A 13,130-nucleotide genomic window follows, 5' to 3' on the forward strand; every position below is an offset into this window, starting at 1 on the left:
GCGCGTGTTCAATGCTCAGATTCTCTCATGGGGACTTTGTCTAAACTGCTATTTTACGTCCATACCACTGACCAGCAGTTGACATCAGTACTTGAAACAGGTCAAATAACCTCCAAAGATGAATGATATCGTCTTACCATTTTCTGAGCGCTTTCTTTTTTGAATATTTCATAACGGGGGGAGAGTTCTCCGGACAGAGGGGTCGCAACACTTACACACAGCGCTGCAGCACACGGACACTTCAACTACCTAATGCTAATTTCTTTTTGCGCCTGTAAATTCTTGTGAAAATTCACAATCACAGCCGCTGCCAATTTAGGCACGATCGATGGGTCTCAGTCATTTGCAGATTACGTTGATTCGTGTGCAGTCTAAACACTGCCGTTTGGTTGCTGACCAAGCAATTGCTGTGCAGCTGCATGCTACGCAACCAAACCATTCGGCACGAGCTACTTTCAATATGTCCCCTTTCGTGAACTGTAAATGGTGGTGAACACCCCACAAAGACGCAATTAGTGCTCCACACGAACAAGGCATTTCGCATTACAATTACCAGCGGGAAAATATGTTGTCAAAATGTATGCCAGACCTCCAAAACTATTTAAACAAAAAAAAATATTCTTTATATAGGTCTAATATAAGAACCATTTTAATAACCATTTTATAAGGAATGTTAAAATAAATGCATTTTTAAAAAACTAACGTCTCCCTGCCACAAGTAATTAAAACAGAACCCCATAATGTTTTATCATTGTTTTCCCCACCATAATAAATAATAAACTTACTCATTTAAATACTCATTTATACTTTTTATAATTAGCCCGTGGAAGACATTTTATGTATTGAGCCTGCCTCAACGCAAACTCCCACAAAGTCTGTGAACTGAATGTGAACTAAAAGTCAACCCGCCAGTGTGTGTAGTGTTAGGCATGTATCGGAGGGCTAGCCACCAGCGTGTGGTGTTAGGCGTGTTTCGAAGGGCTAGCCGTCACCGTGTGGTGTGTGTAGTGTTGTGTGTGTATCGTAGGACTAGCCGCCAACGTGTGGTGTGTGTGTGTAGTGCTGGCGTGTATTGGAGGGCTAGCCGCAGGCGTGTTATGTGTGTATCGGAGGGCTAGCCACCAACGTGTGGTGTGTGTGTGTGTAGTGTTGTGTGTGTATCGGAGGGCTAGCCACCAACATGTGGTGTGTGTGTAGTGTTGTGTGTGTGTATCGGAGGGCTAGCTCTTGCTCTGTGCACTGGACTCCTCTGCCTGATCAGTGGACTCCTCTGCCTGATCTCTGCTCGGCTTCGGCTCCGTCGTGGCACAGTCTTCACCAACGTCTGTGCTACCCATCGGTCCTGCCAGGCCCCCATTCACCACTGCAGGCTGGGCTGAGACCTCAATTGCCCCGCCACCCGCAGTTTCCACAACGACCTGGGGGGCGGGGCTCTCAGGAGACCCCTCCCCCTCTGCATCGAGCTGCAGCTGCAACATCAGTTCCTCCAGTTTGCAGGCTTTGCGCAGCTCGTTCTGCTGGATGATGGTGCAGAGGTGCTCCGTCAGCTGCTCCTTCACCTCCGCCTTCTTGTGCAGGTCCAGCTTTGCCGCCACATATTCCGCCTCTGCCTTCTCCAACCGCTTCCTGCCTCGCCAAACAGGGACAGAGCAAGTCGGAGAACTTCAGCTCAAAGTGCTAATAGTATGTGAATGTTACACGCGGCCCGTTAGCATTATGAAACATGACCAGGCCAGCTGGTCCTCGCTAATATTTATTCACTCATAGATGCTCTGCATACTCCATCATAGTCTGATAGAATCAGCGGAGACATTCACCTCATCGTCGTTTAATGATGTATGCAGGGATCTACGCAAGATAATGGGTCATACATGTCATCACCCTCGTCTTTCATACCCCTGTGTACATGGTCCGGTGAACAAGTGAAAGCTGATCCATGAGCAAGTTGCGTATCAAGCCATAACAGAGCACGGTCAAACAAAGACAATGAACAGTTTACCAAAAGACCCTCCCTCGGCCAAGGTGAAAGAATGCAAGAGTTTGCACCGTCACAGATAAAATTAACTTGAGTATGAAGCTGTAGGGGGCAGTATTTTCACCAAATGTTCTTTACAAATTAATACAATGAACACCTATTAAGGTAAGACCTGCTCCAAATACCACTCAAGCAGTCTTTCAGGTTTTCCTTACACGTAGTGACTACTGTTGAGAATCTCAGTAGAGGAGTAGATACTCCTTTCAAATAGTACAGAACAGTGATGAGAATTTAAATTCCTACCAAACTTCTAACAATTTCTAACAGCAAATCTCCAGGAACTTGAAAAACTGCTCTCTCACTGAGGTTTAGTGAGGAAACACATTGATGCAGGTCAGTGGTCTCAAAAGCTGTGGTTTTTGCTTCATTCATTACCAGAACATAAATATATGATGGATGGGGGACAACATACACCACAGGAAATTACAAAAATATGCCAAGTAGTTAGTCCACAGCAACAGACAACTGCTAACAGACAAAAAACCCATCATGATCCCAAGTTAGGACAGTTACCGCAAGAAGTGCTGAATGTGTTTGTGACATTAACGTCCAGTTACAGCTGTCATGATTTCTGCAGCAGAGCCTGGCCTGTATCCATGTGTAATCTGACAATGGAATTAAGCAGAGAAAGTGTGACAGCTTTACATAATGTAATATAAATGTGGTGTGACTCACTGCAGTTAAAAATCACACCAAGAACTGGGCTAAACAGTGCGACGTCGTTAAAGACGAATGCGTTTTAGCTCAGCAATTTTTTTTGTTTCCTCCATCATGCTAATAACATCATGATTCCAGAGTGGAGTGTTTATTAGGAAGAGGTCGCAGGACAGAAGGACGAGGGATGAGTTCTGGCAACACCGCAAGCGTTAACCTGAGGCTAAAAGACACAAGAAACTCAACACAGGTTTGTTACCATGCTGTGGAATACTCCATGCTGGCCTGCTCTATCAGCTTCCTGATAATGGCGATGTCATTTGACACAGAATCATCCAGAACTTGAAGCTCCTTCTGGATCTTCTTGAGCTTGATGGCTTCTGCTTGCGTCTGCTTAGACCTGCAGTACAAGGGAACTCAGCTTTTCTGCAAACAACCCACCCCAAGCCCAATGCACTGTACTTCTGAGATAAACAAGAGTTCTATAACCCGTGATCATTACTGGCACAAGTGATGGCAGTAATGATCATGAGATGTTCTTACTTTTCAGCTATGGTCTTAGCAAGAAGGGCTTTACGCCTTTTATTCTTCTCTTCCATCAACCGCTGTTCCCACTGAAGATGCTCTAGACGGGTCTTCTCTCTTCTAGAGAGATAAACAAGGAACAGTGTGTGGGTTTGCAACACAAGTTTCAATTGTGTTAATTGTTCAATACATTTCAGATGATGACAAATATTACGTTTGCTACTTTAAAATTAAGCCAGAAAAATGTCGGCCTCATTTCACACACTCTCTGGAAAAGCATTAGACTTACTAACAATTCCACTTCCTGTTGGTCCAGTTCCTTCACCATCACAGCCGGCTCTTCTGACGGTGGTTCTGGGTCAGGCTTGACGATATCTTGCTCCGGCGGTTTCGAACGTTGTTCTGGTGTTTTGCTTGAACACGTCGGAATGGATTGAGGCGGCGGAAGGGGACTGAGCTGTTGGTCTGGTGACAACTGCGAGCCACAACCTTCATTCTGCCTGGCGGCTGCATGTAACACCTTCTCTCGCTGCAGCTGCAGGCGGCTCCGGTTCGCGGGAGCTGATCTCCGACCTCGTCCAAACGAAGTCGGTACTCCAACACCTTAGGTTGGGTAAAGAATTTGTAAATGACGAATGGCTTTCTCGTCAAACTATCTGTAGTGTCCGAAATCAAAACTATATTTTAAATTACATACATACATACGTGTGAACTTGCGGATGAATACGGTTTAAAAATATGAATTTAAACGAAGCGATATTAGCGAAATAAAAGCCTGAACACCAGCACTGAACTTACTTGTCTCGCCTTTCTTCTGTATTCTTCGCAGTTCTTCATCTGAAAAACCAACCCACGCAGCCATTTATATAAAAAATATAGTCAATTTATTATCAATGTGCCCTTTGTTGACAACAAGTGTCAACATTTAAAGAAAGAACAGTTTTACAAAAGTGTTCCGCATGTCTGTAAACAAAATCTTTCGATCGCCATCTTTGTATATAGCTGATGCCACGTTCAAGACCCAACACGGTACTCTCTATAGGTATCCACAAATAATGCCTGCATTTTCGAAATAAAAAAAGTTAATGGTATTGTTATCATTTTTGCACATACATTCTACATCTATCAAATTTTTTATTTGTCGACTTTCTAAGTAAAATTTTAGACATGTATGAATTTTTATATGTAAGCTATAGATGTCAGGCAATAACATGGAAGTACCGCAAACGTACAACGTTGCATTTGGATAACGTCAGGCGTTAACTAATTAGGATTTTAAAAGTAAGAGCTCTAAACCGAAGGACCCATTCAAGAATATTTTAATACTTATCTAAATCTAATACTCATATTTCTCCATATATGTATTACTGTCATTTTATTGCTGAGAATGACCACTGAAAGTCAGCGTGTCTACCTGTCTGTGCAAATCACTTTTACACATACTTTTACACAAACAGTCCGTCCGTCACTCACTGTTAATTTTATTTAACATTTAATTTCCTCATTTTGCTTAGTGTACAGTCTCAGAGTGCTGGGTTTGGGTCGAAACCCTCTGCATTGTGAGGAGTTTCCTTGTATTGATGTCAGTGGCTTTTGACTCCTCCTTTGTCCGTGTTATTATACCATCTGGGTGTCTGATGACTGGTAAAGATAGTCTTGTTCTATCTCACTTTTTATAGAAATTTGGCTGTAACTGATTTCCTTCTGGCCTGTTCATGATTTTCACTTGCATGTGGGATTCCAAGTTACTTGTAGCTGTTATGTTACCTTCTAGTAGTGTGATACCTTCAGTTTTAAGTTCCCTCCCCCTCCTTGTAACCATCCAACCAAACTTCTCCAGTCCAAATGACATTCTGATGTCGATGCATTCTGGTGAGGTGGACATTCTCTAATTAGCTTTAAAGATATTTAAAGAAAGCTTTGGTTTTCTGTTTTTCATATGATGGTAATTATATCACACAGTGGTTTCCTTATCAAGTTCATTATATTGCAAGGGGGAATTTATTTTAAGGCTAAATGTGTTTGTGTCATAACCAGAACACCAAGAACACCAAATCAGACTCATGGATTCAGTGATCAGACTGCTGTAGACAGTAATCAGACTGCTGGAGCCAGTGACTAATTCGTTTCTTTCTATTACCCTCTTCACCTTTGGTTAGCCATCTTGTTCTGCTTGTAGCCGAAGAGGTTGAAGGTCAGTGAAAACACAAGCCTGATGTAAACATTGCAAAGCAGGCGAACAACACTGAAATTTCAAACAGCTGTATCAACTATCACTTTAAACTCTCAGAGGAAACATCAGGACTTGTGCCCGAAAGTACCAGACAGTCTGTGAGGTCTACCTGGTGGTAGCTTCTACAGTTCCAGTTAAATAGGCATGTATTATCACAAGTAAGAAGAAAATATATAAAGCATAATGAAAAGTGAATGAATGACATTAGACTCAAGAATAAGTCCATATATTGCCAAATTGTTTACAAATAAAATTAGTTTGATTCATATTTGAAATGGGTTTTAGTTAGGTTTCAGGTGCTGTTATCTCTCAAGGGCAGTACTGACATTTATCATCTATCTTTTCTGTTTGTAATTTATTGTGTGTTTAAATTGTATGTGTCTGGTTTCATGTTCTTCAATTTTTTAATGTTATTGAAGACCATCTTTTAAATTAACATGTATATTTTATATTAACTTCAACTTTCTATTTAAATTAATAACCTTTAACGATTTTGCATTTCAATATGTGTGAAATGAAAGAAGACTCAAATGACCCATCACAGAAGATCCAGTGAAATGGAACAAGTAGTTAAACGGGGCATTAAACAAAACAAACGCAGTAACGCCACTGACGTGTGTGTACTCTGGCCAAGATGAAGAACAACCCACTTCCAAAAGTGCTGAGTCTTTATGTCATTTAACAGTGCACCTAGTTCCCAGTGATTAGCCACTTCATTGACTAGCACACTTCGGATGAGTCTCGCTTGCGGTGAGCTGCCGTGGTCTCCTGGCACAGGCTCTGTATGGAAACATCCAGGGATGAAGACAGCAAGCTAAGCATCTCAACTTCAAACACATGTGAAGGCATCAAGTCACATTCAGTTACTGAACCAGACCACAGATGCACAAACCTGCACTGTAAATAAGTCCTGAGTGAGAAAAAAAAAAGATTTGAAACTACTGGGTGGCATTAAAAAAAGTTTCCATCTGTAAATTAGCTCTCCGTCTCTCAGCAGTGTCACTCCTAAACACGGGCCAGTCTTTTGAAGCTGCTGCTTCCACCTGCCAATGGCAACACTGTTCTCTGCTTTAAATACTTCACATAAAACATGACTGTTTTCGTAAGATGTTTCCTCGTAATGATCACCTCTTAATTCAAACACATTGGCAGCTGCCTCTGCAGGACTCTATTTGATGTGCTGGCCCTCTTGGCCCTGGAGGTGGTGGGTTGTCATGACAGCATACTTCAACCAGACGGAGAACCGGAAGTAAGGGGTTTCACAACTGAGCTGAACAGATGCTGATCTCTCTCTCTCTCGATCTCTCTCTCTCTCTCTCTCTCTCTCTCTAACCCTCCTTCTCTCCCTGACTCAAACTGATGCCAGAATCCACTAATGCCAGAATCCATTCCAGCACACGGAAGTCAATAACACTCGTGCCTCAGTCAATCTTCAGCAGCATTTAATGAACTCTGCTAAAAGACTGGATGAAACATCATTGTGGTACTATCTACTGTCTATGATCATAGTGGGGCAACTAAAACATTAACCACCCCTCTCTCAGAGTGTTTAAAGGCACATACGCAATATTTTGTTCATTTCGGGGGCCAGGTATCTGTGCACCTAAAAAGTGAAGCTCCTTTGCTAATGAGGATGAACATGAATCATGAGAATGAACATCAATAAATCTGATGTCTCCAAGGCAACCTGACTCATGTAATTGTTCACAGCATGAGGACAAGCGTGGCAGGTCTACCACGTGTACAGCCCGTGAGCAGAGTTCTGTTCTTCCAGTGTTTCTGTGTAGTGGGAAGGCAGTTCTACTGTACAGTACCTGGGTGTACTGTCCCCTAGGGAGCAATACACTGATACAAGACAAATATCATATTATGAACACAGCCATCTATATTAATTTGACCAGTCAGTTTGCCCCTGAGTGCAATAACATACTGCGAGCAGTCAAGACTTAATTAAATGGAAAGTCTTTTCTAAGGAAATGGATGAGGGCAAAGCCGTAAGATCAACTAGCAGCTCGTCGACAGCCGCAGTTCGGCACTCGAAAACGAGATAGTATGAAACAGTTCTCATGAACCTAATGTACTGTAGCCTCGTTAATCATATGAGGTGGTCCCCTCGAAGCATAGCAGATAGGAAAACATGATGCATTATGTGCGATACTGCCAGAGGGCATTCCTTTGGCCAAAAGCAACATATTTCCTAAAACACCAGCTGTGTAGTGCAATACAGACCGCTATTTATTGCTTGACTAAAAAGAATTCCCATGTGAAATGTCTTGAATTATGTAAGGAAAAAGGGGGGTGCGGTTGTATCTGACAGACTTTAGGTGGAAATGTTGGCAAGTGGCCCGGATCATTAAGGCCAATCAGACGTGGGCATAACTCAGACATAATTAGGCAAGAGTGAGTCAAGACCCAGCAAGTGTGCATGGTGCCCTTTCTCTGACTCAACACCATCGATAAAAAACACAACTTCACCCAATCAGGCAGGAAACCCGATGGAAAGATAAACATCCAATCCAGGGAGCCGACCTTGAGGCACGGAGGGCGGAGGTCAGACTGGGGATGATTGGGGGTCGGAGCCGTCCTGCGCGCATGGGTTGAACTCAGGGCAGACGTCACGCCTCGTGCAAGTGTCTGCGCATTTAGCTTCAATGGTATCCGAAGACTCCACCCTCTGCAGAGCAGCGCATGTTCTGTGTGTCTGTGACCCCCAGAGCCGTCCATCTGTGAAGAGTTTAGGGCACCCAGACTGAGTCTGTATGACTTCAAGAACTAATGAAAGAAAATGTTATTCACTATGTCTGTCATGTTCTAAGTGTCCCAGACTCAAGGTACTTAGTGAAGTGGAATTCTCAGCCCACGCAGGAATTTGATTAGCCAATCTGTCATTAAATTCCTTCATTAAATTCCCTGCTTTTCACCATTTTCCTTTATTTATTTATTATTTTGTCATTTAATTTTTTCCATTTTCCTCATCCTTTTTAAAAACTATTTTTCCATTTTCTCTATATTTCTCCATAGCCTATATGTTAGTTTTTCAACCTTTTTATGTTCCTGTTTTTTTTTATTTTTTTTTCCTATTTATTATTTATTTATTTATTTATTAGCTTTTTTCTTCTTTTATTGTGCTATTTTTATTTTTGTTTATTTTTCACATTCTTTCCCCAATTTCTCTTTCCCCTAATCTTTTCCATTTTGCTTTTGTTCAAATTTTTTAAATTATCTGTATTTTTGGCAGTTTTAATTTTTTTTTATATTTCTTCCTATTTTCTTGTTATTCGTCTTTTTCAGATTTTCAGTTTTCTGCTAGTTTCATATTACACACACAAAGATCTTCAGACCTCTTCAAACACATCAGTCACTCAACCATTATTCAGACTTACACTCATAAACACCAAGAGTAATACACATACAGATCTACAATTCGATTTTTCCTGTTTTTATGGTGACCTCACGCACACACACACACACACACACACACACAAATGCAGACATAAACAAGAACTAAACAAACACACACATTCAAAACTGGAGAATGACACCTTACAATTACAAGGCCATATCTGACAGCACTGCACAGTCTCATACATCAAATGGAAATTGTCTTTTAAAAGCTGCCACCAGTCTAAAATGTTAAATGTGAATTTTTAAACCTTGCAACAAAAGAGCAGAGAATGTGGAAGCAGGACACGGGCATGAGGAGCTCCATATTAAACATATGGGGTGGGGGGTCACAAACAAAACATATTAAACATATGGGGTGGGGGGGGGTCACAAACAAAACATATTAAACATATGGGGTGGGGGGTCACAAACAAAACATATTAAACATATGGGGTGGGGGGGGGGGGTCACAAACAAAACATATTAAACATATGGGGTGGGGGGTCACAAACAAAACATATTAAACATATGGGGTGGGGGGTCACAAACAAAATAGAACATGCGTGTCTAAATCAAAACACACCGGATACAAAAGAAACTACTACAGAGGTTAAGAAATGACAAAGAAGCAGGAATCATGCAACACGAACAGAGGTAACCAAAGGCAGAATAAAACACAAACAACACTCCTCCAGACGCCAGATAGAACTCAGGGAACAATCTGCACAGGCACCTGAACAAGGAACACCTGGACCTAGAACAGGAAGTGCTGGAGTAGAGACATGGGGGAGGGGCATGAGAAGAGGAGGAGAACCAAAACAAAACAAGAGCACATGGCACGAGAAACACAACGGCGCAAAGACGGGACACTTGAACAAGGCGGTGACACTGTGACAGATATGTAATCTACAAATAAAGACATTTGATGATGATTTTACAAGGAAGCCACATTTGAACATAACGGCTGGGCGCTGTATGCTTGTTCCTGTGGGTGATGATGAAGCGATGGTGGCCCACAATGCTGTGCTCTGCCCAGTCTGCCGTTCTTCTGCTAGTCGTGTGTAAATGTGTTCTGCCTGTCTGCTGTAAGGCAAAACAAACCTGCTGTTTTCCAATATTTGCACAAAAGGTGAAGATAAAAGTGTTCTTGAAGATCCCTGAAAGGTCAAGATAAAAGTGTTCTTGAAGATCCCTGAAAGATGATTTGGCATTTGTTTTGGTGTTATTGCTTATTGTCTCTTGTGTGTGTGTGTGTGTGTGTGTGTGTGTGTGTGTGTGTGTGTGTGTGTGTGTGTGTTGTTGGGGCGCACATGCGAGTGCACACACCCCACATCTGGACATTATCAATATAGGAACAGATGAGGCAAATGAATACCATTCTTGACTACCACTGATATGGTATGCACAATTTCAGGTTCGGAAGCCAAAGATTAATACTATACTATAAATCTTTGGCATTGCAAATCTTTTAATTAGACTATTAATAATTTAATTAGTTTGTTCAAATTCTGCACTTTTCATTCACCACATTTGCAATTATAACTAGTAATAGTACCATATTATTTATCAGGTCATCCATTAAAACTCAACTATATTATATGATTTTTTTTTTTCAGTCAGAACATTTTCTCAATCGCAGTTCATATAAAGCAAGAAAAAGCGCACTGCCAATCGTGAAACGCTTCAGGGACAGGACTGGGTACAGGCCAGCAGAGATGACTTAACTGGTTCAAATTCACCTTCATAAAGCAAGAGGGCATCAGAGAGGTCATCGCACGTGTAAACACAATTAAAGCGTAAGTTGCTGTTTAACCTCAAGCAGACAATGTGAGTGGATGTAATAGTGTGGCTGGAGATCCAAATGAACCAGCCCAGCACTCACAGAACCCCCCCCCCCCCACCCCCACCCCCCACGCCACAGTCCTGCCTGGGACTCTTTTAAGCCTTTCATATAAATAACTGGTAACATATACTGACATGCAAAATCTCCTTTAAGTGGCTTCATAATTTTTGCTTTTATGTGGTTGCTATGCAATGGTGCGTTTTAGTTTACATTTTAGTTTACATTTTGGTGCCATTTATTTATGGCATCTATAAAGCTGGCTCCCCATCAGAAAAGAAATTAAGTCAAACCTGTCATTTATGTGCTGTTTGTGCCGATTTGTTCAATAAAATAAAAACATTGTTGGTGCTGCTTTGGTTTCTAAATATAACTTTAGATTTCAATAAATGTTTATGGCCAGGAGTAATTTTACAGTGCATTAACCTCTCTCCATCCTAAACCAAAACATAATTAAACAAATCTGTGTAATTTGTTTATACTTATTTATGCTTATTTCATGCTGTACAAAAATAGTCTATTTGAGTGTTTGAAGTATTTTACACAGTTCAGTGTTGAACCTATTTGAGTGACACATTACACTCAGTGTAGTGTTGACCCTATCTGAGTGTTTGACATATTACTCAATTACACACTCACACGTTGCTGACCCTGTTTGAGTGTTTGACATTTTACTCAGTTACACTCACACGTTGCTGACCCTGTTTGAGTGTTTGACATTTTACTCAGTTACACTCACACGTTGCTGACCCTGTTTGAGTGTTTGACATATTACTCCGTTACACACTCACACGTTGCTGACCCTGTTTGAGTGTTTGACATATTACTCCGTTACACACTCACACGTTGCTGACCCTGTTTGAGTGTTTGACATATTACTCCGTTACACACTCACACGTTGCTGACCCTGTTTGAGTGTTTGACACTATGACCCAGACCAATGGCTCACTTGAATGTCTAATGCTAGAAGAACCAAAACTTCACAATCAGTAATACATATGACATAATCCTAATAATTTGTCTGTAAATTTATATATATTGTATAATAGTTCTGCTTACACACACACAAACTTTGTGCAGAACTGAATCTAAAAAGAAATAATTTTCATCTGTTTGTGCAGCACTTTGGCTGAGTTAATACTAGCATGACTGTTTCAAGATCTTCAGGACAGCTCTAAGTCTTAGAGTGGTGAGGCCATAACTCTGACACAAATTCGATGGGTTTCTCAGTCAACACCTAGAACACCTGGAAACTGCATAAGCACACCGGCAATCCTCGATCCATCCAGACATCACAACACATGCTGTAAGCCTGGGAATCTGCTTCTGGGCCGAGCCACACTCTCCTGAGTGCTCCTCAAACTCTTTAACTGTTTCAGGGATTTGGTAAATGAAACGTTGTGAAACGGTGGCCAGGCGCTCTACCACTACCATTTGGTTTGAATTGGTTCAGTGTGGTTGGAACATGGCACAAGTAAACAGATGTGTAGCCACGGAGACCTGGCAAGGCAGGTCCTCTGATGGCACCTATTGACCTAGTGCTAGAGGTGACCAAGTGCTTCTGTGTAACCATGGGAACCAACCAGTGAAGGATAACATGCTACTAGTATTCCTACTTATTCTCTTTCTGTCTCTGTCTTTCTCTCTCTCTCTCTCTCTCTTTCTTAGCAGGCTACTAAAAATGCATTAATGAACATCTGGTCATAATTACTGAAGTGTAACCATCAGCACCATGATACTCTGGTCCCCAGTGAGCAGACCTCTCTCTCTCTCTCTCTATCTCTCTCTCTCTCTCTCTCTCTCTCTCTCGCTCCACTCCCACATCCACAGCCAGCCCTGGGGCCTAAAATAGGTTATATGGGACTATTTAATGCTTTATTGTAGGAGTAGTTGGCACAGTGAAATCCCCCACCACCTACATCATCAGCCTTTGTGCTGGGCCCTTCCTGTAAAACATGTTGAGAAAACTTGCAGCGACCAGCTGCAAAGCCATTTTGAGTTTGTTTTTGTTGACTATTATTCTGAAAAGTTGGATTATTTATTTTTCACATTTCTATATGAAGTTCAACAATAATAGTATTAATAAACATATTTTTATAAATCATACTCAAATACATTTTTGTTGCTCGTTTAAATTTCAAGAATTTCCCTCTGGGGTCAATAAAGTATCTATCTATCTATCTACCTATCTAAAGAGTGGTTTGAACTCATGTTCCACATGATAAGCAGGAGACCATGAAACAAACAGGTGTTGAACTATACTTTCCTTTGAAATGTCATACTATAATTGTAACTAATCACAATTAGTTTTCTGAATAAAGGATTAATGAAGAGTCAGTATATTAATTGAATAAAACATCCTCTGAACTATTAAGTCCACATTTTTCCTTATACTTTTTAAAATAACTTTTTAAGTTGAATTTTCATATTGTGATCAAATTAGACCACAGCATTGACTG

At 41.2% G+C, this 13,130-nt stretch overlaps 1 protein-coding gene and 1 long non-coding RNA gene across 4 annotated transcripts; one reads left to right on the top strand and one right to left on the bottom strand.

The window, feature by feature from the left end:
• Positions 1-1,106: 1,106 nt before the first annotated feature.
• On the bottom strand, positions 1,107-4,218 carry gorab (golgin, rab6-interacting). 3 transcript variants are annotated; one of them, XR_013133244.1, is made up of 6 exons: positions 4,013-4,218; positions 3,508-3,817; positions 3,233-3,334; positions 2,949-3,089; positions 2,549-2,640; positions 1,488-1,626 (listed from the first exon to the last, which is right to left on the bottom strand). XR_013133244.1 is itself a non-coding variant. In XM_077017532.1 (5 exons), exons 1-5 carry the CDS (start codon positions 4,074-4,076, stop codon positions 1,221-1,223), a joined length of 1,023 nt encoding a protein of 340 aa, XP_076873647.1. In that variant the 5' UTR covers positions 4,077-4,217; the 3' UTR covers positions 1,107-1,220. The 3 variants fall into 3 exon arrangements, 2 of the variants coding, with proteins under 2 accessions (XP_076873647.1, XP_076873648.1); XM_077017532.1 differs by lacking the exon at positions 2,549-2,640 and having other exon boundaries at positions 1,107-1,626; positions 4,013-4,217; XM_077017533.1 differs by lacking the exons at positions 2,549-2,640; positions 4,013-4,218 and having other exon boundaries at positions 1,107-1,626; positions 3,504-3,643.
• Positions 4,219-4,878: 660 nt separating this feature from the next.
• LOC143522497 (uncharacterized) lies at positions 4,879-5,871 on the top strand. The gene is made up of 3 exons (XR_013133023.1): positions 4,879-5,086; positions 5,374-5,408; positions 5,505-5,871. It is a non-coding gene; the product is annotated as an uncharacterized LOC143522497 (long non-coding RNA).
• The last annotated feature ends 7,259 nt before the right edge of the window (positions 5,872-13,130 follow it).

This window comes from Brachyhypopomus gauderio, chromosome 9, assembly GCF_052324685.1.
Source record: "Brachyhypopomus gauderio isolate BG-103 chromosome 9, BGAUD_0.2, whole genome shotgun sequence".
Lineage (NCBI taxonomy): Eukaryota > Metazoa > Chordata > Actinopteri > Gymnotiformes > Hypopomidae > Brachyhypopomus > Brachyhypopomus gauderio.

Excerpts from the sequence above, each read along its gene's own strand:
- gorab (XM_077017532.1), bottom strand. The coding sequence starts at position 4,076 with ATGGCTGCGTGGGTTGGTTTTTCAGATGAAGAACTGCGAAGAATACAG. Across the intron at positions 3,818-4,012 it reads ACAGAAGAAAGGCGAGACAA|GTGTTGGAGTACCGACTTCG; the intron begins GTAAGTTCAGTG and ends ACCCAACCTAAG. Across the intron at positions 1,627-2,948 it reads ATGGAGTATTCCACAGCATG|GAAGCGGTTGGAGAAGGCAG; the intron begins GTAACAAACCTG and ends TTGGCGAGGCAG.